General features: G+C 45.7%; 2 protein-coding genes across 2 annotated transcripts in view; one reads left to right on the top strand and one right to left on the bottom strand.

Moving 5' to 3' along the window:
* Positions 1–23,845, top strand: part of LOC126986705 (keratin-associated protein 19-2-like) — a 43,662-nt gene that overhangs the window by 6,923 nt on the left and 12,894 nt on the right. The gene's annotated exons all lie outside the window — the stretch shown is intronic.
* LOC126986704 (prisilkin-39-like) lies at positions 5,350–8,767 on the bottom strand. Its single transcript, XM_050843063.1, has 2 exons — positions 8,686–8,767; positions 5,350–7,305 (listed from the first exon to the last, which is right to left on the bottom strand). Exons 1-2 carry the CDS (start codon positions 8,698–8,700, stop codon positions 6,574–6,576), a joined length of 747 nt encoding a protein of 248 aa, XP_050699020.1. The 5' UTR covers positions 8,701–8,767; the 3' UTR covers positions 5,350–6,573.

Here is a 23,845-nt window from a genome sequence, read left to right as displayed (position 1 = left end):
CCTTGATTCTCTACACACAAAACCAACACCGATTTAACACTTTACTTTCCTGTCCTTCAGACTTGTATATTTTCACCCTTGCTGTTGCAATATTTTTTTTCTCTTATTCTTTCACTACAGACAAACGAAACTATAGATGCGCTTACCTCCTGAGCGTCTGTCAGTACCATCTCGCTGCTGGTGTTTCAGGGAGGAGGAGGAGGAGGAGGAGGTGGAGAAGAAGAAGAAGGAGAAAGAGAAGGAGGAGAAGGAGGAGGAGGAGGAGAAGAAGAAGAAGAAGGAGAAGGAGGAGGAGAAGGAAGAGGAGGAGGGGTAGGAGCTGAAGTTTGTATCGATGGCCTGTTTTAACTCTTATTCCCAACACTCGTGCGAAATAAACCCCAAAAAACAATCCACTAAACCCAACTAGCGTGACATGAGTGTTATAGCAGCTCCTCTATGTCATGCAAATACCAGCAGTTGCGGCGTCAATGCTCCGCGAAACTCCTTACACTAAACTCCCGGATAAGCCTCGTTACATATATCTTCAAGCGTGAGAGTCTGGGCGTTGCTTTGGGATGACGTCAAATTCTGAACGGTGTGTTATAGCAGGAGTTGATACGTGTTCTCTTATACTGATCCTTGAAACTGTGGCTTGCATTCTTAGACGCTTCTGCCTCTTACACCAACTACTTCCAAAGGCCGAAAAGGAGATCAGTTTGGTTCTAATAAGTGTTTTTCTAGGTTCATGGTAGAGAAGAAGGGTCACACTACCACCAGGGTCATTAAACTACCCCTGGAAATGCCCAAAACTCATAAGAAAGCCTTGTCAAATATGTGTTTCTCAGGCTCACGGTACAGAGGAAGGGTCACACTACCGCCAGGGTCATTAAACTACCCCTGGAAATGCCCAAAACTCATAAGAAAGCCTTACCAATTATGTGTTTCTCAGGCTCATGGTACAGAAGAAGGGTCACACTACCGCCAGGGTCATTAAACTACCCCTGGAAATACCCAAAACTCATAAGAAAGCCTTACCAATCATGTGTTTCTCAGGCTCGTGGTACAGAAGAAGGGTCACACTACCGCCAGGGTCATTAAACTACCCCTGGAAATGCCCAAAACTCCTACGAAAGCCTTGTCAATAATGTGTTTCTCAGGCTCACGGCACAGAAGAAGGGTCACACTACCACCAGGGTCATTAAACTACCCCTGGAAATGCCCAAAACTCATAAGAAAGCCTTGTCAGATATGTGTGCTTGGGGGCCGATATGTTCTAAAATGCGGGCCTATGTGTTAAATTCCTGGATAAACACCATTACATCTTTACTTTTCAGGCGTGCCAGACCGAGTGTTATGTTAGGATGACTCCCCCTCAGAATGCCTTGAGAATAGCAATGGCTGTGGCTTGTCTCTTAAAATTCTCTGCGAAACTAAATATTGAATTCCTGGATAAACGCAGTCATATATCCCCCCTTTAAGCGTGACAGACCAAGCGTTGGATTAGGGTGATTCAGCCTCAGAATGTCGTATAAACAGTTACAGTTGTGGCGTGTTTCCTAAAAAAATGATTCGTTAAACTCTATATTAAGCTCCTGGATACATGCAATCACGTCTCTCCTCTTCAAGCGTGTTAGACCTAGAGGTGCGTTGAGATGATGTCAGTTTCAGAATATCATGTAGCAATAGTTGTGTTTTGTTCTCTTAAAATGATCCTCGAAACTCTATATTAAACTCCTGGATACATGCAATCACATCTCTCCTCTTCAAGCGTGATAGACCTAGAGGTGCGTTGAGATGATGTCAGTTTCAGAATACAATGTAGCAATAGTTGTGGCTTGTTCTCTTAACCCGGTAGCTGCGGGGATCATGTTTCTTTAAAGCTCCTCTAAGCGAAAAAAATGAGAAAAAATCACCACTCACGCAAGCCATTTCATAATTATATCAACGCACTTGTGATCAGTTTATGCATCATCTATTTCGGGGGGTTTGAATCATGGCAAAAATTTGGCCCGTCGCTGGTACATGGAAAAGCCACAAATTTGGCTTTTCGCTGCATGGTACACGGTAAAGCCACAAATTTGTCCCGTCGCTGCTACACGGTAAAGCCACAAATTTGGCCCGTCGCTGCATGGTACACGGTAAAGCCACAAATTTGGCCCGTCGCTGGTACACGGTAAACCCACAAATTTGGCCCGTCGCTGCATGGTACACGGTAAAGCCACAAATTTGGCCCGTCGCTGGTACACGGTAAACCCACAAATTTGGCTCGTCGCTGCATGGTACACGGTAAAGCCACAAATTTGACCCGTCGCTGCATGGTACACGGTAAAGCCACAAATTTGGCCCGTCGCTGCATGGTACACGGTAAAGCCACAAATTTGACCCGTCGCTGCATGGTACACGGTAAAGCCACAAATTTGACCCGTCGCTGCTACACGGTAAAGCCACAAATTTGGCCCGTCGCTGCTACACGGTAAAGCCACAAATTTGACCCGTCGCTGCATGGTACACGGTAAAGCCACAAATTTGACCCGTGGCTGCATGGTACACGGTAAAGCCACAAATTTGACCCGTCGCTGCATGGTACACGGTAAAGCCACAAATTTCGCCCGTCGCTGCATGGTACACGGTAAAGCTTCAAATTTCGCCCGTCGCTGCATAGTACACGGTAAAGCCACAAATTTGACCCGTCGCTGCTACACGGTTAAAATGATCCTCGAAACTCTTCATATTGAGTTGCTGGATAAACGGCAATACATCTCTCCTCTTCAAGCGTGTCAGACCGACCGCTGTGGTAGGATGACTCAGCCTCAGAATGTCTTGAGAATATTAACCTACCTCCCTTTCCTATGCTGCTCCTCTTGCTGGGCCTCCTACTCCCTCCCACTCCATCCTTACCATTTTTTCATTCCTCCTTCCCTCCCCATTCACTTTCCTACACCTATTTCTCCTCCTTTTCTCCCTCTCAATTCTCCTCAGTAAGAATTTTGGCGTGTTCTTGTAAAATACTCCACTAAACTCTTTACATTGAATCCCTGGGTGAACGCCATTAAGTTTCTCTTCTTCAGGTGAGAGTTGCTTCAGTGTAATGGAGTTCAGAATATGATGTAACAGAAGCAATTGTGTCGCTCCCTGCTGAAGTGAGATGGGCGAAACCACAAGAAAACGTGAAAATTGTTATTGAAGTTTGGTGTTTCTGCACTTTTCCGAGGCATATGTGTGAAAAAAAACTGACCATAATGCCGAAACGTCTTTGAATTTTAGTTTGAAAAGTTGCCTCAGAACGCCTGCATATAGTTGGTCGATGCGAGGCAAATGATATCTCAAGATCGATCCCCATGTCGCTTACCTCACTTCAGCATGGAGCGATACAATTGTGGTTGCTTGCTTCACGCTCTGCGGAACTCTTTGTAGACTCAGATCCTTGATACACTTCACTATCTCTCCTCTTGTAGCAGTGATAGACAAAGCGATGTATCAGTGTTCGTAGTGCCTGTTCAGAATGTTGTATAACAGTAGCAGTGCGGTGTTTTATCCATCCTCTGGGGAACTTTTTTTTGTAGTTTAAGATCCTTGTTACACTTCACATCTCTCCTCTGTAAGCTCGACAAAGTGTGGCATTGGTGTTCATATGGCAGACCAGAGCACGATATCATAGGAGCATTAGTGGTTGGTTTACCTTATACTCTGCGGGATTATTTGTAGTGAAGGAGTCTGCAAGAGGCCGGTCGGCCTATACAAGGCAGCTCCTGTACACTCAACCCCACCTTACCTCACCATCCATGGCTTTATCTAACCTCTTCTTGAATGTATCTACGGTATTGGCACCCACAACATGGCTCCCAAGCCTGTTCCATTCATCCACCACTCTATTGGTGAACCAATTCTTGCCTATGTCTTTGTTAAATCTGAATTTGTCTAACTTAAAACCATTGCTACGCGTCCTACCTGGCTCTTTTACTATCAAAATCATATTGACATCCCCTTTATTAAATCCCTTCATCCATTTATAGACTTCGATGAAGTCTCCTCGCAACCTTCGCCTTTCTAGAGAGTGTAGATTTAAATGCTTCAGCCTGTCTTCATAAGGCAAGTTTCTCACCCCCTGAATCATCTTTGTCATTCTCCTCTGTACAGATTCTAACAACATTCTATAGTAGGGGGACCAGAACTGAACTGCATAATCGAGATGAGGTTTAACTAGCGCTAAGTAAAGTTTGAGGATGACTTCAGCGCTCCTATTGCTTACGCTCCTTGAGATGAAACCAAGTACTCTGTTTGCCCGATTTTTAGCCTGAATGCATTGAGCCCTAGGACGGAGGTCAGCGCTCACTAGGACTCCTAAGTCTCTCTCACGCCCAGACTTGCTTAGAGGAGTGTCATTTAAGGAGTAGTTGTGTGAGGGGTTATTCCTACCTACACTCAGAGTGCTACACTTCCCGACATTGAATTCCATCTGCCACTTCCCCGCCCAATCATATAGTCTGTCAAGCTCATCCTGGAGAACGCTAGCGTCCCTGTCTGATTGGATTTCTCTACCGATCTTGGTGTCATCTGCGAACTTGCTGACATCACTACTAATTCCTGTGTCCAAGTCATTGATGTAAATAATAAAAAGCAGAGGACCCAGCACCGACCCTTGTGGGACCCCACTCGTAACACTGCCCCATTCAGATTTTTTACCATTGATTTGCATTCTCTGCTTCCTACCACTAAGCCACGCCTTGATCCAGATCAAAACTTTCTCATCTATGCCGCGATCCAGGTGTATCCAGCCGTATCCAGGTGCAACGGCGGCTCCAGAGTGTGATATATATAGCAGCGGTTGTGGTGTGTTCTCTTCACGGCCATCCTCTCCTCCAGAAATTGACCTCTCTGTCGGCCACCTCTTCTGATTCTTTTTTAGGATCAGCGAGTAGTGGGCTTTTTTATTTATTATTGTTTCCTTTTTTGTGTGCCCTTGAGCTGCCTCCTTTGTTGTAAAAAAATAAAAAAAATAAAAATAAAAATCCTAACTCTTTCCTGTTGTTGGTCCAGATTGCTGTTTGCTTTATAACTCGCCTTTTTTTCTCAAGATGGAGCGTTGCGTTGATGTTTTATGGCTGCCTCAAACATGGCGTGTAAATGGTAGTGGTTGTAACATGCTCCGTTGAACTCTCTCTGTGTAAGCTCCTGGATATTCCTTGCTATCATTCTCATCACCTTTCTTTCTATAATTTATCTTCACTTATAACCGTGACTCAGCGTGATATGAATACTAAAATTTGTGGTGGTTTTGTTTTTTCTCCCCACTTTGTATTTACTTGTTCCGGATAAGCGCCACATGTGTCTTTTCTTACACCGACCGTTGCGATGTAGTGTTGCCAGCTCCAGGATGTGTTGTAATGGGTAACAGGTGTGTGGTGTGTTCTTTCGTCGGTTCTGCTCAACTCTCTTCGTATTAGCGTCCTGGATAGACCTCACTATATATACATAATAAAAATAATATCTCCTTTTGCAATCGTAGAAGACCGAGCGTTGCGTAGGTGCGGTTGCTAGTTTTAGAATGTGATGTGAAAAGTAAGGATTGTGTTGTGTTCTGTATATGTTACCCAGATTGTTTTTATTAATTTATACTTTTGTTATTTTTGGATATTTTGTTACCCTCTTCTTTATTGAAATTCCCGGATGAGCTTCAGTATTTCTCGTTTCCTCTCTCGATGTCTGGGAACGAGGGTCGATTTGGGGAAGGGTTCTTAGTGTGAATCGATTGGCAGCGCACAGGAACAGTCTTCAACCCATGTAGTCAAGAGCGTGGCATCGGTAAGCCGTCTTGCTTCCTACCTTGCTTGGAGATGAAGTCGAGGGAACGAGAAAGTAGTATGAGGGTGAAAGATGGAAAAACTAAGTGAAGACGTACTGAAGAAAGAAAAAGAGCAGGGCGTGAATAACAGGAAAACGTGAAAAGAGATGGTAGGAAGGAAATGAAAGATGGACAACTGGATGAAGACGTACTGAAGAAAGGAAAAGAGCAGGGCGTGAATAACAGGAAAACGTGAAAAGAAATGGTAGGAAGGAAATGAAAGATGGACAACTTGCCCCTTGACTGCGGATTTCCTACAAGAAGACCTCACCAAGCTACAGAGATGGAACAAAAAGTGTCTGCTACAACTCAATGAAGAAAAGTGTAAAGCAATATAACTTAGGAGGGGAAGTCCAGCATACCAATACCACATGGGAAACACTCCACTATCCACCACAGAGGCAGAGAAAGACCTGGGACTATATGTTACCAGGCTACCAGTGAAGGCCAAATCCGTGCCAATCACAGCGGACGGGTTAACAGGTCAAGATCTCTGTTTTCCTCCCTCGCCTTAGAATATAGTCCATGGGATAAGAAGGCAGACATTACGAGTATAAAAGCTGGACAAAAAGAGAAAAAGAAAAAGGAAGATAAATAACGAGGAAATAAATAAATAATCAAGTCATTAAGTAAATAAATATATACGTAAATAAATAACTATAATCAGAGGTGACCTGAGGCGGGACAGGTGTGTGGAGGGCGCCAGTCACCTGTGTCTTCAGTGCTGGCTCATCCTCCTGCCCACAGCCTCAGTAGCCATAGCCGCCATAGCCGCCATAGCCGCCATAGCCACCATAGCCACCGTAGCCACCGTGACCGTAGCCGTACCCTCCTCCATGCCCGCTCCTGTAACCGCCGTGCCCGTACCTCGGTAGCCTTCCCAGGAACCTGTACTCGTTCAGGACGACGCCGTACCCACCGTGCCCGTACCTGCTGGTGGAGCCGTAGCCATACCCGGGGTAGCTGTAGCTATACCCAGGGGCACTGTAACCATACCCAGGAACACTGTAGCCATAGCTGGGAGCTGTGTAATGGTACCTGGGAGCACTGTAGCTTGGGTGGGAGTATGAGTACCCGATGGGAGGGGCGTAGGAGTACCCGCCGCCGCCGTACCTGCCGTGAGGCGAATGGTACGCGTAGCCGCTGGGCGGGGAGTAATCGTAGCCTGTAGGATGGGAGTAATCGTATTTGGGGGGAGAGTAGTCGTAGCCTTTCGAGGGGCTATATGTTGGGGCACTGTACTTCGGGGGGCTGTATTTCGGGGGGCTGTACTTCGGAGGGCTGTATTTCGGGGGGCTGTAGTCGTAGTCATCATCCTTGTCGTCGTAGGTCTTGGGTGGCGTGTAGTCGTAGCCGCGGTGCTCGGGGGCGCTGTACGCTACCGGGGGCTGGTAGCTGTAGCCTCCCGGGGGAGTGTATGTGGACAGGAGTGAGGCCTCGGCGATGACCCCCGCCGCCGCCACCACCACTAGCGCCGCCACCTGCAGGGAAACATGGAAACATGGATGAGCAGACAGCAGAAAGCCTTTTGGTTCATTGCGAGGCTGCCTGCTTTTGTGATTTAATCGATTCGTCAGACACATGTGTGACCTGCCGGGAAGATGAAAGCACTTTTGCACGTCGCGCGGGTACGATCAGTCCACCCCTGACGTAGCAAAGTGACGATTAATGCGATTCTTAAAGGGGCTGATCGTTTTCGCACTAAGTACTTCTGCAGAAAGGTTGCTCTAGTGACAGATGACTCTTCGAGAAATAACTCCTGCCGATGTCTGTTCTGCCTCGCCTCGCTTTAATTGGTTGACCGTTGTTTCTTGCTCTCGGGTTTGTTTGGAACGCAAAAAGCTTGAATTGATCGAAATTACTGAACATGTTCATGCATTTGAAGACTTGTATCAATTTCCCTTGTTTTCAAGGTTAGACGGCGGGGCAGAGGTGTTCCCAGGGCCCACGTGGACAGGTCTGCCAGCCAGGTCGTCGCACAATGGTTCTCAAAGAAACTGTTGTATTTGGAAAGCATTTTTAAAAGTAGTATTGCCATAGAAAGTTATTACTGTGCAAAGCTAATTGTAAGAAATTAAGATTCGTTGTTGTCCCCATCCACCTAGATATTTAAAAGTCGCTACATGTCTCGCTGTAGTTTCTGTGAGATTCGTAGCGTAAGCGCGCTCCGTGAGCCCAAGATGCGAGCTGGCTAATTGACCTGTGGCTGGGCGTGACCTGAGACTAATGAGACACCAATTCGCGACCTGAGGCTGGAGACACACGGCGCGGGTGCGGCCACAGGATGAGTCACTGCAGGGCATTCACGTGTCCCCTCGCTGACCCCTGAACTCTAGGCATCACAGAGCGGCCATCCTGGACAGGCTTTCAATTCAATTTTGGGAAGAATTCATGAAGTTAATAAGAACATGGTGTGTGTGTGTGTGTGTGCGTGTGTGTGTGTGTGTGTGTGTGTGTGTGTGTGTGTGTGTGTGTGTGTGTGTGTGTGTGTGTGTAATTCACCACGGCCTGATCACGTGATGGACTCATAATCTCCAGCAGGTACCGTCCCGACATGAACAAGTGCTCTTTATCGTCGATCTATGGGTACTACCAGGCTCTTTAGGTACATACAGCTGAAACCTCCCTCCCATACACACCCGGGAGGCGGGACACAACCCCCGACTGATACCCGGCGCCCATTTACTGCTGGGTGGACAGGGGACACGGGTTAAAGGAGACTGCCTATCCGTCTCCACTCCGCACGGGAATCGAACCCGGGGACTCTCGGTTGTGAGGTGTGTGTGTGTGTGTGTGTGTGTGTGTGTGTGTGTGTGTGTGTTATTGGGCAAATCAGTCGCACATCCTCGTTTCACACTCACCGGTCTAAGGAACATTTCACCTCACGATACTCATCGGCTGTCGCCACTGGCCGTTATTAGGCGTCCGTCCGTTATATACCTGCCGAGGCCTGCGTCAGTAGGGTTGCCAGACGCCTCATGGCTGACCACCTCACGCTGCGCAATTAACGAGGGAGGCGGCGGTAAGGAACAGCCTGGGAACGAATGATTGCTCAACCCAATTCCGTGGCAAGCGATGAGGGATCGTGTGATTGCGGCGCCGCGACGCGTCAGGGCTGCGCCGCGGGCTGACTCAGGCGATCGCTATCGTCGGCGGCGTTGATCAGCTGAGCTTGTTACCGGCCAGCCCTCCTCGGTGACGGTGCCATGAGCGAGCCTGTCCCGCCCGCTGCGCCACTTCACTGTTCTTCCTCCACTCTAATCTCTCCTCCTCCTCCTCCTCCTCCTCCTGGTTCTTTTTCCTTTCCTGTCAGCTTTGGCTGGAGGGATGGGGGGGGGTGGGGAGGAGTCTTCGCCTTTGCTGTCCTTCATCTTCCACCTTTGATTAGATAGTTAGTGTAGCTTGTCACAAACAGCCCCGTAAGGACCAGCAGGTCAGCTGTTGTTTGTTCTTACTTTGTGTTCCTTTGTGTTTCTCCTCCTCCTTCCTTTCCTCTTTCTTCTTGATTTCCTAAACTTTCATAATTTATTCCTACATTTTTACATCTACCATTATCCCTCTTTTTCCTTTTCTTTCTCCTTTTATATTCATTACTCGTTTTCCTCCTCCTCCTCCTCCTCCTCCTCCTCCTCTTCCTCCTCTTCTCTTTCGCATTAAAATGAAGTAACTCGAACAATATGAATTTTTCAGACGTATCGTAAAGGTTGTGCTTGGTGGTTTTATGAGCCTAGTGATAGTTTGACGAGGCTTCTGCGCCATGAACGTAAAAACACTCGTGCGAACCCGACTAATCTCCTTTGTGTGGCCTTTGAAAATATATTCTGTGAGAGCCTAAAGGATCTGAGAACCAGGGCCTTCCCCCCCCTCCCCCCCCCCCTGCGGCCCTCCCAAATTTGTTACTAGCAGAAAAGATAATTACAGGAGAGAAAGGTTGGAGGCGAATATGGCTTTGTTTATATATATATTTGGGGGTAGGCGGTGGCCGAACTGGTAGCGTACTGGGCCCACATTCACCGCGTGATGGACGACGCGGGTTCGAATCCCCACGCTACCACTCTGATTTTTCAGTCACCGCCGAGTGGCTTAAAACTACCCACATGCTGTCCTGAAGACCACCCATCAACCCGGACTCTAGAGGAAGCCGTCCAAGCGAATCAAGAAGGAGTTCCGGGGGGCAGCATGAGCCAATGCAAGATGGCGCCACTATAAACACTCGCCTGCGCCAGAACGGGCTGGGCCGACCATCAGGCCCCACCTGAAAGAAGCCTTGGGCCGACCATCAGGCCCCACCAGGAAGATGCCTACCGGCGTAACAGGCAACGACGTAAAAAAAAAAAAAAAAATATTGAGAGTGGACGGCAGGTTTTGGTAGTTTGTAGAGGGAAGGGACCGACGGCGTTATGTGGTTAACAACTAACAAGCGACATGCTGTTATTAGGTGTGTTGGGTCATTTCTCTCTATCTCTCTCTCTCTCTCTCTCTCTCTCTAATTCTTCTTCTTCTTCATCTTCTTCTTTTTCTTCTTCTTCTTCTCCAACTGTTATTTCTTTTCTCCCCTTCCTCCTCCTCTTCCTCCTCCTCCTCCTCCTCCTCCCCCGCAATATAACAGGCATCACAATTAAGCAAGTCGAACAACCTAACATTTGCTCCAACGACCCTCACCAATATCTGGGCTGCGTTGTGGCTTATGGATGCTTGGATTCTTGTCAACTCATCCATCTGTTGCTGTGTGTGTGTGTGTGTGTGTGTGTGTGTGTGTGTGTGTGTGTGTGTGTGTGTGTGCAAGGCTGTGGTGTAGGGGAGGCGGTGTTAGGGGGAGGAACAACATATCTTTAAACGCCACTTTCTCTATAGTCTTAGGGCGGTGGTTCTCTGCCTTAGGGGGAACGGGGAGAGGGAGAGAGGGGGGGGCAAGGTGTGGTTCTTCAAGGTGGCCAAGGGAGGGTCTTATGGGAGATGTTTCAAGTCTTTTGTTATACTTTAGAGGGGGAGAGAACAAGAGAACAAGGGAGAAAGAAAGGAGATGATCAGAAAAGAGTAAGAAAAGAAAAAAAAGACGAAACCTTTATGAGGGGCCACGGCGGGTTGTTTCAAGTCGTATTTTTTGTTATGGTGTATTAGGGGACACACCGAAGGCTTTATATATGAGATGGAGAAGAGAGGAAGGATTTTAGAGGGGCCGCGATGGGTTCTTTTAAGTTGTTATATTTCCACGATATTAAGAGACAGGCCAGCATCTTCCCTCTTACCGTGTCGCAACTGGAGAACAAAAGAGCATCAGTTTTAAGTAAGTGAAGGATAGCACTTGTTTTGCCATACTAAGACGAAGACGAAGAGCGACAACCCAACATCTTCCTCTTACCGTGTCGAGGCTAGAGAACAAAAGAGCATCTGTTTTAAGTAAGTGAAGGATAGAACTTGATTTGCCATACTAAGACGAAGAGAGACAGGCCAACATCTTCCTCTTACCGTGTCGAGGCTAGAGAACAAAAGAGCATCAGTTTTAAATAAGTAAAGGATAGCACTTGTTTTGCCATGCTAAGACGAAGACGAAGAGCGACAACCCAGCATCTTCCTCTTACCGTGTCGAGGCAAGAGAACAAAAGAGCATCTGTTTTAAGTAAGTGAAGGATAGAACTTGATTTGCCATACTAAGACGAAGAGAGACAGGCCAACATCTTCCTCTTACCGTGTCGAGGCTAGAGAACAAAAGAGCATCTGTTTTAAGTAAGTGAAGGATAGAACTTGTTTTGCCATACTAAGACGAAGACGAAGAGCGACAGGCCAACATCTTCCTCTTACCGTGTCGAGGCAAGAGAACAAAAGAGCATCTGTTTTAAGGAAGTGAAGGATAGAACTTGATTTGCCATACTAAGACGAAGACGAAGAGAGACAACCCAACATCTTCCTCTTACCGTGTCGCAACTGGAGAACAAAAGAGCATCTGTTTTAAGTAAGCGAAGGATAGAACTTGTTTTGCCATACTAAGACGAAGACGAAGAGAGACAGGCCAACATCTTCCTCTTACCGTGTCGAGGCTAGAGAACAAAAGAGCATCTGTTTTAAGTAAGTAAACGATAGCACTTGTTTTGCCATACTAAGACGAAGACGAAGAGCGACAACCCAACATCTTCCTCTTACCGTGTCGAGGCTAGAAAACAAAAGAGCATCTGTTTTAAGTAAGTGAAGGATAGAACTTGTTTTGCCATACTTCGACTCAACTGAAATGCTCCTACAACTTCATTATTTAAATACTAAACTTCTATGTCATTATTTTCTTTTCCGTTAGAGTGGTTTTGTTCAGGTTTCGGGAGTCCAGTTAATGTCTCTGTGAAGGGCGTATGCGAGTTCAGGATATTATGTTTGTTATTGTTTGTTTGGGTTGAGGATAAGACTGTAGGGGATGCGTGAGAATCTTGAAGAAGCGTCGAGGTACTGAAATGAAAAAAGGCTGATATCTGTTGATCTGAAAGGTGGACATGAGAGAGAGAGAGAGAGAGAGAGAGAGAGAGAGAGAGAGAGAGAGAGAGAGAGAGAGAGAGAGAGAGAGAGAGAGAGAGAGAGAGAGAGAGAGAGAGAGAGAGAGAGAGAGAGAGAGAGAGAGAGAGAGAACAGACAAACAAACATACTCATACATACAAACAGACAGACAGGAGAGAGTTAACCTTAATGAATGTATAAAGAAACATCTCCCCCGAAAACACTGGTCTGCCCCGCGGCCAAAATTTCCAACAATTACGAACGAATCAACGAGGCATTTTTAGTACGCGGCGAGGCATTTTGTGAAGTGTTTTATGAAGCCCAAGGTGAGGAAATGCTGGCCTATTAACTTTATTTTCTTGATTATCTTTTCTCTCTCCTCGCCAGCACGTATTAGATCATTTTTTGGGGGACAACTTTTCCTCTCCTCTCTTTTGGCTACTTTTTACTTTTATCTTCTATAGGAGCGGCGAGTAGCGGGCTTTTTTTGAACTCTTTTTATTGCCGTGTCCTCTGATGTAAAAAAAAAAATGTCTTACTTTTTGGGAACAGGAGGGTATCAGGACACCTCTCCTCCCGAAATTGACCTCTCGTTCGGCCACCTCTTTTGATTCTTTTTATGGGAGCAGCGAGTAGCGGGCTTTTTTTTTTTATTATTGTTTCCTTTTTTTGTGCCCTTGAGCTGTCTCCTTTCTTTTAAAAAAAAAAAAAAAAAATCTTGAGGGTTTTTACAGTATTCTTAGTCATCAAAATATACTAATGCTTTTTTCTTTGCTTCAATTTCTCTGCATCCCAAGTCATATATTTCACCCCTTGGTCGGTTTTTCTGGTCATTAAGAATTAACATATTGCTTTTAATACTGTTTTCTTTTTATTACGCCATCTTGAATGTCTGGTTGCAGGCTATATAGTGTTTGATCTTCTCTAATTTAGCGTGAGGTTATGAGGTATTGTTAGAGAGGGTTCAGGGTTAGTGGCAAGTGCGGCTAATCAGACTGACGTAATTTCTTGATGTATAAATAAAACCCCCACACTGGCAGACGATAGAGTTATGATTTTAATTGTCATAAGAGTCCGCCGAAAGTGTTTGGTTAAAAATATAACTCTATCGTCTGCCAGTTTATTTTTATTTATACATTAGTGGCAAGCGTTAAATCAGAGGAGCAGTTTCAGTTCTCAAGATCCACGACTCTTTAAAGAATTGCGTTGTCATCACCTTCAGTCCTCGTATCGTGAGCGTTTCTGCGTTGTGATTGTACGTTTTTTTTGAAGTCTCGTGCCCATTAATCGTAGTTAGTCGCGTTTTCTCAGCCGCCGCTCTGCCTAACAAGAATACGAGTTTCTGGAAAAAGCTTTGTGTGTGTGGGGGGGAGGGGGGGGAAGGGGGAAGCTTGTGTGTTTGTGTGTGTGTGCGTGTGTGGGTGTGGGTGGGTGTAAGAGAGAGAGAGAGAGAGAGAGAGAGAGAGAGAGAGAGAGAGAGAGAGAGAGAGAGAGAGAGAGAGAGAGAGAGAGAGAGAGAGAGAGAGAGAGAGAGAGAGAGAGAGAGAGAGAGAGAATCATTAGGGAGATAAGTAGACATCTTATTTCATATCGGCCATAGTTATATTATGAAAAAAAAAGATGATATGAATTAAGAGAAGATATTTTCGACATTAAATAAGGCAGCCCAAGGAGAAAAAAAAAAGAACAAAAAAATCTCGCAGGCTTGATGATGAAGAAAATTAAGACCAGAAGGAAATGCTGAAGAAATTACACAGAGCAGAGAATAGTCAGTTACGTTGATAATGATAAGTGGAGGCGATAATGATTGTGGCCGTTGTTAGTGGTGGCGGTGATGCTGGCGGGAGCTATTGTGGTGGTGGTGGTGGTGGTGTTGGCCGCTGGTGATTGTAGTGATGGTGGTGGTGGTGGTGGTGGTGTTGAATGTTTTGCATAATTTCCTCCTGGTCTAAATTTGATGCAATTATGTTGAGGTTACTTGTGTGTGTGTGTGTGTGTGTGTGTGTGTGTGTGTGTGTGTGTGTGTGTGTGTGTGTAGGCTATGTGATTGGCTTTTCTGATGTATACTCTATAGGAGAGAGAGTCGGGGAGGTTATAATTAATGAACCTTCCCCGCAATCTCCAACTGCCGGACGGCGTGGGAAACCAGCGGCAGCACAACACACCAGGCGCGGGGGGAGAGTTTGAGGTGTGTGGGGGGGGGGGGGGGGGGGGCCGCGGGGGGGGGGGGTGGGGGGTGTGGGGAGGCTGACATCGTGTGGTTTGCCGTGACCTTTTGGCTAACTTACTGCTCTTTTACGACGGTGATGGGAGTTTGAGACGTGTTTTATAGCTATTACGATTACTGCAGTGCGTAGGACGAAGAGGGTTACGAAATAATTCCTTGTATTCTTTCCCTGCGTGGTGTCTTACTATTATCCACGTGCAGGGTTTATAACGAGGGTTTTAGTGCTCACGTGAAGGGGAAGAATAATGATAATGGGTTTTTCTCTCCGGTGTGGTTTTGTTAATTCTATCCAAGGGCAATAATTTAACCAGTGTCGTAGTGGTTTTGTGAAAGGAAGGAGAAAATGATAATGCGTGGCGCTTAGCTGTTTTTCACGTGTAATACTTCTAACAGAGGCAAAAATGTACTTGTCAAATCGGTATCTTATAAATGTGTGATTATAAGGCGCAGAGGAGCAGGTGGGATGTGTAGTAGTATTGTGTGATGGGTAGGTGGGATGTGTGATAGTGTGTGATGGGTAGGTGGGATGTGTGATAGTGTGTGTGATGGGTAGGTGGGATGTGTGATAGTGTGTGTGATGGGTAGGTGGGATGTGTAGTAGTATTGTGTGATGGGTAGGTGGGATGTGTGATGATGTGTGTGATGGGTAGGTGGGATGTGTGATAATGTGTGTGATGGGTAGGTGGGATGTGTGATAATGTGTGATGGGGAGGTGAATGTGTAATGGTGTGTGTGATCGGTAGGTGGGATGTGTGATAGTTTGTGTGATGGGTAGGTGGGATGTGTAGTAGTATTGTGTGATGGGTAGGTGGGATGTGTGATAATGTGTGATGGGTAGGTGGGATGTGTGATAATGTGTGATGGGTAGGTGGGATGTGTGATAATGTGTGTGATGGGTAGGTGGGATGTGTGATAATGTGTGTGATGGGTAGGTGGGATGTGTAATAATGTGTGTGATGGGTAGGTGGGATGTGTGATAATGTGTGTGATGGGTAGGTGGGATGTGTGAGTATGTGCGATATGTAGGTGGGATGTGTGAGAGCATGTGTGAAAGGTGTAAATGGGATGTGTAACAGTATGTGTGAAAGGTGTAGGTAGGATGTGTGATGTATATGTGATGGGTATGTAGGATGTGTAGATTTTTTTATGGTGCTGCCTGAAGTGCCGGTAGACTGTTTTGAGAGGCCTTTTGGGCGACCCCAGCCCGTTGGTGGCGCAGACGAATTTTATTTATAGTGGCTGCCGAGATATATGACTCTTGCTCGGTTTATACTGCCCCCCGGTGCTTCTCTTGAACTAAGTCGCTGAAGTTAAGGTTGACTGAATGAAGATCCGGGCAGCATGTGGGTAATCCTCCGCCACTCGGGGATGGTTTGTGGAATCAGCGTGTTTCTGTGGGACTCCAACACTCGAAGGGGTCCACTGGCTCACCACGACCACATGCTTACCACTCGGCCACAGCCTACCCGAATACTGTTAAGCCCCGTTCACACTGTGCCGAGTCTGGGCCACGACTACCCACGACTCTAGGGTACACGAGGTGTTGATGCGTAAGGGTCGGACAAGTCTTGAAAGAGGTCTTGAGACTGTTGCCGAATGCTGCGCCGACGTCGTGACGGGAGTCTGGAGTCGTGAGGGTTAGCACGACACGCTGGCAACTAGTTGGCCGAATGTCCCAGACAGTCGGCAAGACACCAAGACCCTAATAAAACCTCCCCCCCCCCCACCCCCACCCCTTTCTTGGAGCGTGGGAGCCAACTTGTCAAATGGAAAAGTCGCTGGGTTGTCGTGGCCCAGACTCGGCACAGTGTGAAAGGGGGCTTATGCATTCCACTTACCTATCTTTACCTTACGTGGCGCTTTACTCATATTTGCATACAATATCTTATAACGAACAGTGCAACGGCAACGCGAGGGCGGGCAGCGAAAGGCGTATAATTGATGCGTTGTGGTTTACTGCCGCCGTGATGAAAGTGTGAAAACAAATCATAATTGCATAAGTCTATTTAGCTTGAGGCAGTATCTATATAGCTTCCTATTGCATGGTTACTATTTGTTATTATATTTTGCACAATTTAGCAAAAAAAAAATCTGCATCACTTATCTCTCATTTTAGGGGATAACTCTGCTTTCAACCATGTAATGCAATAATATGATACATGGTAATAGCTGTACAGTTTCTCATGCATAAGCTAATGTAATCCAAAAGGAAGGTAATTTCTTCTATAAGGTAGTGAGTTCGTCTGTTTGTTAGTTTTTTTTTTTTTTCATGTATACAGCCTATAATCTTGAGCGGCCTGGTGGAAGGACCCAGGCCGTTAGTGCAGGGGCAATCGAATTTCGTATTGAGTGGTTGTCATATTATAAGGTTCTTGCCTCCCCCATGCTGCCCCCCGGTGCTTCCCTTGACCATGTTGCTGAAGTTAGGATTGTTAGTGAAAAGAACAGTTAAAGAAAGTAAGTTTATCTGGTCTCCTTGGCCCTTGGTCCTGGCAGCGCGTTTAGAAGTGGAGTTTTCCTAATACTTCAGTTTGGCGTGTTCACCCTCTCTATTGTCAACGCCTCATATTACATCGAAAACAACACAAGGCAGGTTATAAAGATGGCAATTATATCCGTCATCATCACACGCATAAAAAGTATAGCATTGAATTATGATGTATACTTAATAGGTTACAAAGTTTTTTTTTTTCTTTGCCGTGCGTAGTATTATTTTTTTTTGCCGTGCGTAGTAGTCAAATTTATAACTTACTCAACAACCTAAAAAGTATATGTTGACTGCAAAATGTGTGTGTGGAGCCGGGTGGGGGTTGGGGGGGGTCCATTACGTGTTTAGTAGTCGAATTTTCAACCAACCACGTATACATCTTTTCTCCTTCCCCCAATCAGGCAACGTACATAAAACATCTAATTGTTCCGTCACTGCCCGAGAGGATAAGCAGTGAACATCAAAACATCATGTACAGTATCCGAAAAGTGGTTTAAAGTATTTTGTCTAACAGAATATTAACCAAGAGGTGTAGAAAAATAGGGGTTGTCTCCTTAAGGGCCATTATACAGAGAAACTCCTTTATTGCCTCGCTTTAGTATTGCTGGCTACGAACGGCTGTCATTATTTTTCCCGCCACGCACGTAGACCCCAGATAACCGCGGCTGTTGTGGCGTTCCCTACAATAACTCATCAACCCCTACGCTCGTGTTCTTAACCTTCAAGGCGGTATTATATAAGACACTTTCGGTTCTCATATCAGCTATTTCTAAAGGTCAACGAGGCGATCAATCGGGTTCTAATGAGTGTTTCTTCAGGTTCACGGTACAGAGGAAGGGTCAAACCACCACCAGGGTCATAAAAACTACTCCTGGAATGCCCACAACTCCTACGAAAGCCTTGGCAATTAGGTGTACTTGGGAGACGAAATGTTTAGTAATACGAAATGTTTAGTAACAATAATTTCGTCCCCCAAGTTCACCTATTTGACAAGGCTTTCGTAAGAGTTTGGGGCATTTCCAGGAGTAGTTTTATGACCCTGGTGGTAGTTTGACCCTTCTTCCGTACCATGAACCTAAAGAAACACATATTCGACAAGGCTTTCGTAAGAGTTTGGGGCATTTCCAGGAGTAGTTTTATGACCCTGGTGGTAGAATGGCCCTTCCTCTGTACCATGAACCTAAAGAAACACATATTCGACAAGGCTTTCGTAAGAGTTTGGGGCATTTCCAGGAGTAGTTTTATGACCCTGGTGGTAGAATGGCCCTTCCTCTGTACCATGAACCTAAAGAAACACATATTCGACAAGGCTTTCGTAAGAGTTTGGGGCATTTCCAGGAGTAGTTTTATGACCCTGGTGGTAGAATGGCCCTTCCTCTGTACGGTGAACCTAAAGAAACACTCATTAGAACCCGATTGGTCCCTTCTTTGACCTTTAGAAATAGTTGATGTGACGAGCGAAAGTGTCTTATACCGATCTCTCAGTCTCTCGCACACACACGCCTGCCAGACATCAATAATAGCCAGCGTGAAGTGTAAGGTCACGCGTCCCATCAATCCTCTCTTCCCCGGCTCTCTCTTGGCCCTGTACCGCGGGTAGGGGGGTTGATTCACGCCTCTCGCCGCCTCCCCCTCCGCCACCGCCACCAGCCACCAACCCCTCCTCCTCCTCCTCCTTCTCCCTCTTTTATATCCCTTGCCTCGCCCCCCTCCACCGAGGTTTGGGCTTTTCCTCCTCCTTCGACTCCCCGTCTTCTTTTTCTTCCTATTTTTGTTTTGTTTTTGTTCTTTTTTCCTTTGCCTTCTTTTTTCTTATCTTCTTCATCTTAATTTTCTTCTTCTTTTTCTTCTTCTGTTTCTTCTTCTTTTTCTTTTCTTCTTTTTCTTCTTCTTTCCCTTATCTTCTTCTTCATTTTCTTCTTTTTCTTTTTCTTTTCGTTCTTTTTCGTCTTCTTTTTCTCTTTTTCTTCTTCTTCTTTTTCTTCTTTTCCTTATCTTCTTCATCTTCATTTTCTTCTTCTTCTTCTTCTTTTTCTTTTCCTTCTTCTTTTTCGTCTTCTTTTTATTCTTCTACTTCTTCTTAAACTAATCCTCATGGTTTCCAAATCCCTGATGCTAAAGTTAATTTTCTCGTCTCTTCCTTTGATAAACTCCGGATCGGCCTTCCTTCGCCTATATTTTCTTCTTCCTGCGGCTTAAACTCTTTCAAGACGGGAGTACCAAGCCAACCACCCGAAACTCACCTCTCTTTTGGCCACTCAAAATTTCTTCTTACAGGAGTAGCAATTAGCGGACTCTTTTGTTTGTGTTGTGTTGCTCTTCAGCTGCCTCCGTTAATATATAAAAAAAAAAAACAAGCAGACTTTTTCTTTTTCTTTCCCTTCTTCCTTCTTTCTCCTTCTTTCCTTCTTCTCTGTTGCCTCATCTTCCATGTTTTCGCCATTGTTTCTGTATGTTTCTTCCCCGTGTGATCTGGTTTTCTTTTTTCCTTTCCCTCCTCCTCATCTTTCCAGTTTGGTGGTTCGTTGCTCCCTAACCTCTTTGTGTGTGTGTGTGTGTGTGTGTGTGTGTGTGTGTGTGTGTGTGTGTGTAGCTGGTAGAGAGAGAGAGAGAGAGAGAGAGAGAGAGAGAGAGAGAGAGAGAGAGAGAGAGAGAGAGAGAGAGAGAGAGAGAGAGACAGACAGATAGACAGACAGAGAGAGAGAGAGAGAGAGAGAGAGAGAGAGAGAGAGAGAGAGAGAGAGCTTGTCTGGAATCAGGTAGTCGTAGTTTCGGTTCTTTTGTTGTAGTTGTTTAAATACTTTGTCCTTCCGCTGAGGGTCCGTGGCCCTTCATGGAGGAGCGGCCCAGTGTCGTCCCAGGAAGAGGGTGCCTACCAACGGTGCCAGATTGTCGTACTCAGCCTCCTATGTTCTATGTTTCCGATTTCCGACCCCAAAACTGCCTCCTCGACCCCAATAACTGATTTCATATATAGTTATCGTTAAAATGGTTAATCATTGGTGTTTTTTGGTAATAGTTATGAGTCAGAAACCGGTAAATACGAGGCTCTGAGTACGATAATCTGGCATCGTTGGTGCCGACAAATCGACTCTATCGGCTGACGAAGACAAAGTTGGTCCGTCGACGAGGACTGGCGAGTCTCTAGGCGCAGTTTCGGTGACCTGTCCGACTTTTATTGCCTTCGATGGGTCGCGTTGCAACACCTGGCCAGTGAAGGGAGGACGAGAAGTGTGTCTGTGTGTGAGAAGAGCCAGCGGGCGACGGCCTGGATTTGTCTCCTCCTCCATCTCCTCCTCCTCGTCCTCCTCCTCCTCCTCCTCCTCCTCCTCCTCCTCCTCCTCCTCCTCCTCCTCCTCCTCCTCCTCCTCCTCCTCCTCCTCCTCCTCCTCCTCCTCCTCCTCCTCCTCCTCCTCCTCCTCCTCCTCCTCCTCCTCCTCCTCGTCCTCCTCCTCCTCCTCCTCCTCCCTCCTCCTCCTCTTTCTCCCTCCTCCTCCTCCTCCTCCTCCTCCTCCTCTAAGTATATATACAGTTACATAATAGTTTCCAATTTCTTCATCAATAGGTATCGGTATTGTCTTTTCCTCGCGACATTTGTCTAAAACGATTTTTTGCTTTTGCTAAAATAACAAACGGTAATTGAGACCTTTCAGTACTTCACTTCTTTCCCAAAATTGCTAATTCTTTAGAACACAATATAAAAGGCAATGTTTTTCAAGAGTAGGACTATAAAAACCACTCGATTTAAAATGAGTAACAGTTTACGAGTGGCCACCGCGGGAATACGGTGAACGACGGACATAAGTCACCTAAAGTTCAGCGACCATTGTCAGGGGAGAACTTTGGGGGGCGGGGGTAGAGGGGCAGCGCGGGCCAGGCAGCAGAAGAAATATTACAGCGGCACTGGAAAGAAATAACTTATCTGCTTCGCTAGCCTGCTGGGCCGCCATCAGCACCTTCATGAAAAGTCTGTCAGCACCGCGTCCTGCACGTAAGAATAACAGGGCAAATTATAGAAAGCATAAGCAAGTTGCAATACCATCTCTGCTGCTGGTTATAAATAAATAGCTGGCTAGGTAAATACTACACACACACACACACACACAGACTGGCGTGGTGGTGGTCAGACGGAGGGAGCAGCCAGCGCTTCCTCCGTTAGCCAGCGCCGTGAGGGGCGGTGGAGAGCGTTACATGAGCCTCCCCTTGCTGTCCCGTTTTTGTTGCGTGCGGCAGGTGGTGGCCCTCCTGCAGGCACCGGGGAGGGTAAGGAAAATGGCCGGCCCGAGGAGGAAGAGAAGGAACGGATAAGAATAGAGAAGGGAAAGTGAAGAAGCGGAGAGAGTCGGAGGGAGGGAGGTAGATTAGGAAAAAAGGAAATTGGGCGATGCGAGGAGGAAGGGAAGGAAAGGAAACATGAAGAAAAGGGAGAGTAAAGAAAAGTATGAATGTAGGAAGATTAAAAAGGAAAGGAAAGAGGAAAAGGCCGAAGTGAGGAGGAAGGAAAGGAAAGGAAAAATGAAGAAAGGGAAAGCAAAGAAACGTAAAGAAAAGTATGAATGTAGGAAGATTAAAAAGGAAAGGAAAGAGGAAGAGGCCGATGTGAGGAGGAAGGAAAGGAACCGAAAAAAATGAAGCGAAGGGAAAATGAGAAACCGTAAAGATAAATAGGAAGGTGGAAGATTAAAATAAAAAAGGAACAGGAAAAGAAGAGAAGAGAGTTTAGACAGGAGAAGGATGAAGGAGCAGAAAAGGGAGAGACGATAATGGAGGAAACCAAGGGAGGAAAAGCAGAACAGCGGGGTGAAGGGAGGAAAGGAAAGGGAGAACGGAGAGGAACAAGGGAGTTTAGTAATACTTAGAAAAAAAAATGGTGAAGCGAAGGGAGAGAAGTGAAAGGAAGACAAATTTAGAACACTGAGTATGAAAAGTATAAAGAAGAAAATGTCGAAAGGAGAAAGAAGAAGATATGGAAGAGATAATTAAGGAGAGGAAGTGAGTGAAAGAGGATATGGAAGAGAGAATTAAGATGGCGAAAGGAGAAAGAAGAATTAAAATGGCGAAAGGAGAAAGAAGAAGATGTGGAAGAGATAATTAAGGAGAGGAAGTGAGTGAAAGAAGATATGGGAGAGAGAATTAAGGAGAGGAAGTGAGGAGAAGAAGATATGGAAGAGAGAATTAAGGAGAGGAAGTGAGCAAAAGGGAGGTAAAAGCGATCAGAAGGGCTGTGGATTCCTCTTCTTTTTAATCTACCTGTCTACCATCTTCTCAATACGCTTACTCACCTTCCCTTCTCTTCATTTTTTTCCGTTTCTTTTCGGCGGGTGGGCCATGCATAGGGTAGGCAAAAGAATGACATAATTTAAGTTTCGTCACCTTAACAAAAATACACCAACAAAAAAAAAATGGCGAATCACTTTCAGCGGATGAATTCAAAGGTTATAGATAATAATGACTGCAAGTTTCATCATTCCAGTACAATATTTACCATTTAAATTATTCCTCATACAAACTTCATCGTTTCTCAGTATGACTCTCAAAGTCTTATTGATATGCGTCCTCTAATAATAAGATTCTCAAAGTCTTAAAACATTTTCTTCTTGTTCTAAGCATCATTCATCATCAGAAACGGCTAAGCTAACTTCTGGGGCAAATGAAACAGTGAAAGACGCATGTATGGCCAAGAGCTGTGGACATAAGCTCCGAGGCACCTTTTAGAAGACAAGAAAGGCTGGGGTATGTGACATGGTTTACACTGAACACATGAAGAGCTGAGAGCGACATACGTAAGCTTACCTCTCTTTGGAACATGACTCGTACTGGGATAATATACACTGAACAGACGGAGAACCAAAAACTGGGAAGCAAGGAAGACTGGTGTATGTGATATGGTTTACACTGAACACATGAAGAGCTGAGAGCGACATACGTAAGCTTACCTCTCTTTGGAACATGACACTTACTGGGAAATATTCACTGAACAGACGGAGAACCTACAGCTGTATCCATAAGCCTCCGGACACATATACGAGGACAAAGTAGACATAGAAGACTGAAATGGTGCACTGAGTTCTTGAGCAGTGAAGAACTATATCCAACCCCCACCCACCCCCACCCCACCACCACCACCACCACCACCGATCACCCTTGGGAATATGAATGCTTTGTAGGGTACACTGGACACATTGAAAGCTTAAAACGGTAAATACATATGCAACCAGACGCCTGAAAGATGACAAAGATGACTGGAACACCTCAAAGGATACAGAAGAGTCTTATAAGGCTAGGCTCTCCATAGATAGGACTCCAGATTCCTGTAGGTAGAAACAAAGAGCGAATATGTGTAAGACTTGAGAAGGCTTAAAAACGGAGGATACATAGCGATATACAAGACTTAACGAAGGATAGCTACTTAAGATAGAAGACGCATATCAGAAGAACACTGAGAATGATGCTTAGAAAAGGACGAAAATGTTTTAAGACTTTGAGAATTTTAAAACTTGAGGACGCATATCAATAAGACTTTCAGAGTGATATGAGGCTGGTAATACAAGACACTTTGCCACATCACATCAGCTATTTCTAAAGGTCAAAGAGGGGATCAATCGGGTTCTAATAAGTGTTTCTTTTGGTTCACGGTACAGAAGAAGGGTCAGACTACCACCAGGGTCATAAAACTACCCCTGGAAATGCCCACAACTCCTACGAAAGCCTTGTCAAATATGTGTTCTTGGGCTGCGAAATGTCTCATAATACGACCCAGTGAGAAACGTTGAAGTTTGTATGAGGAAAAATATAAACGGTAAATATTGTACTGGAATAATGAAAC

This window comes from Eriocheir sinensis, chromosome 62, assembly GCF_024679095.1.
Source record: "Eriocheir sinensis breed Jianghai 21 chromosome 62, ASM2467909v1, whole genome shotgun sequence".
NCBI classification, from domain to species: Eukaryota; Metazoa; Arthropoda; class Malacostraca; order Decapoda; family Varunidae; genus Eriocheir; species Eriocheir sinensis.
This window is presented reverse-complemented; position numbering and strand designations above follow the sequence as displayed.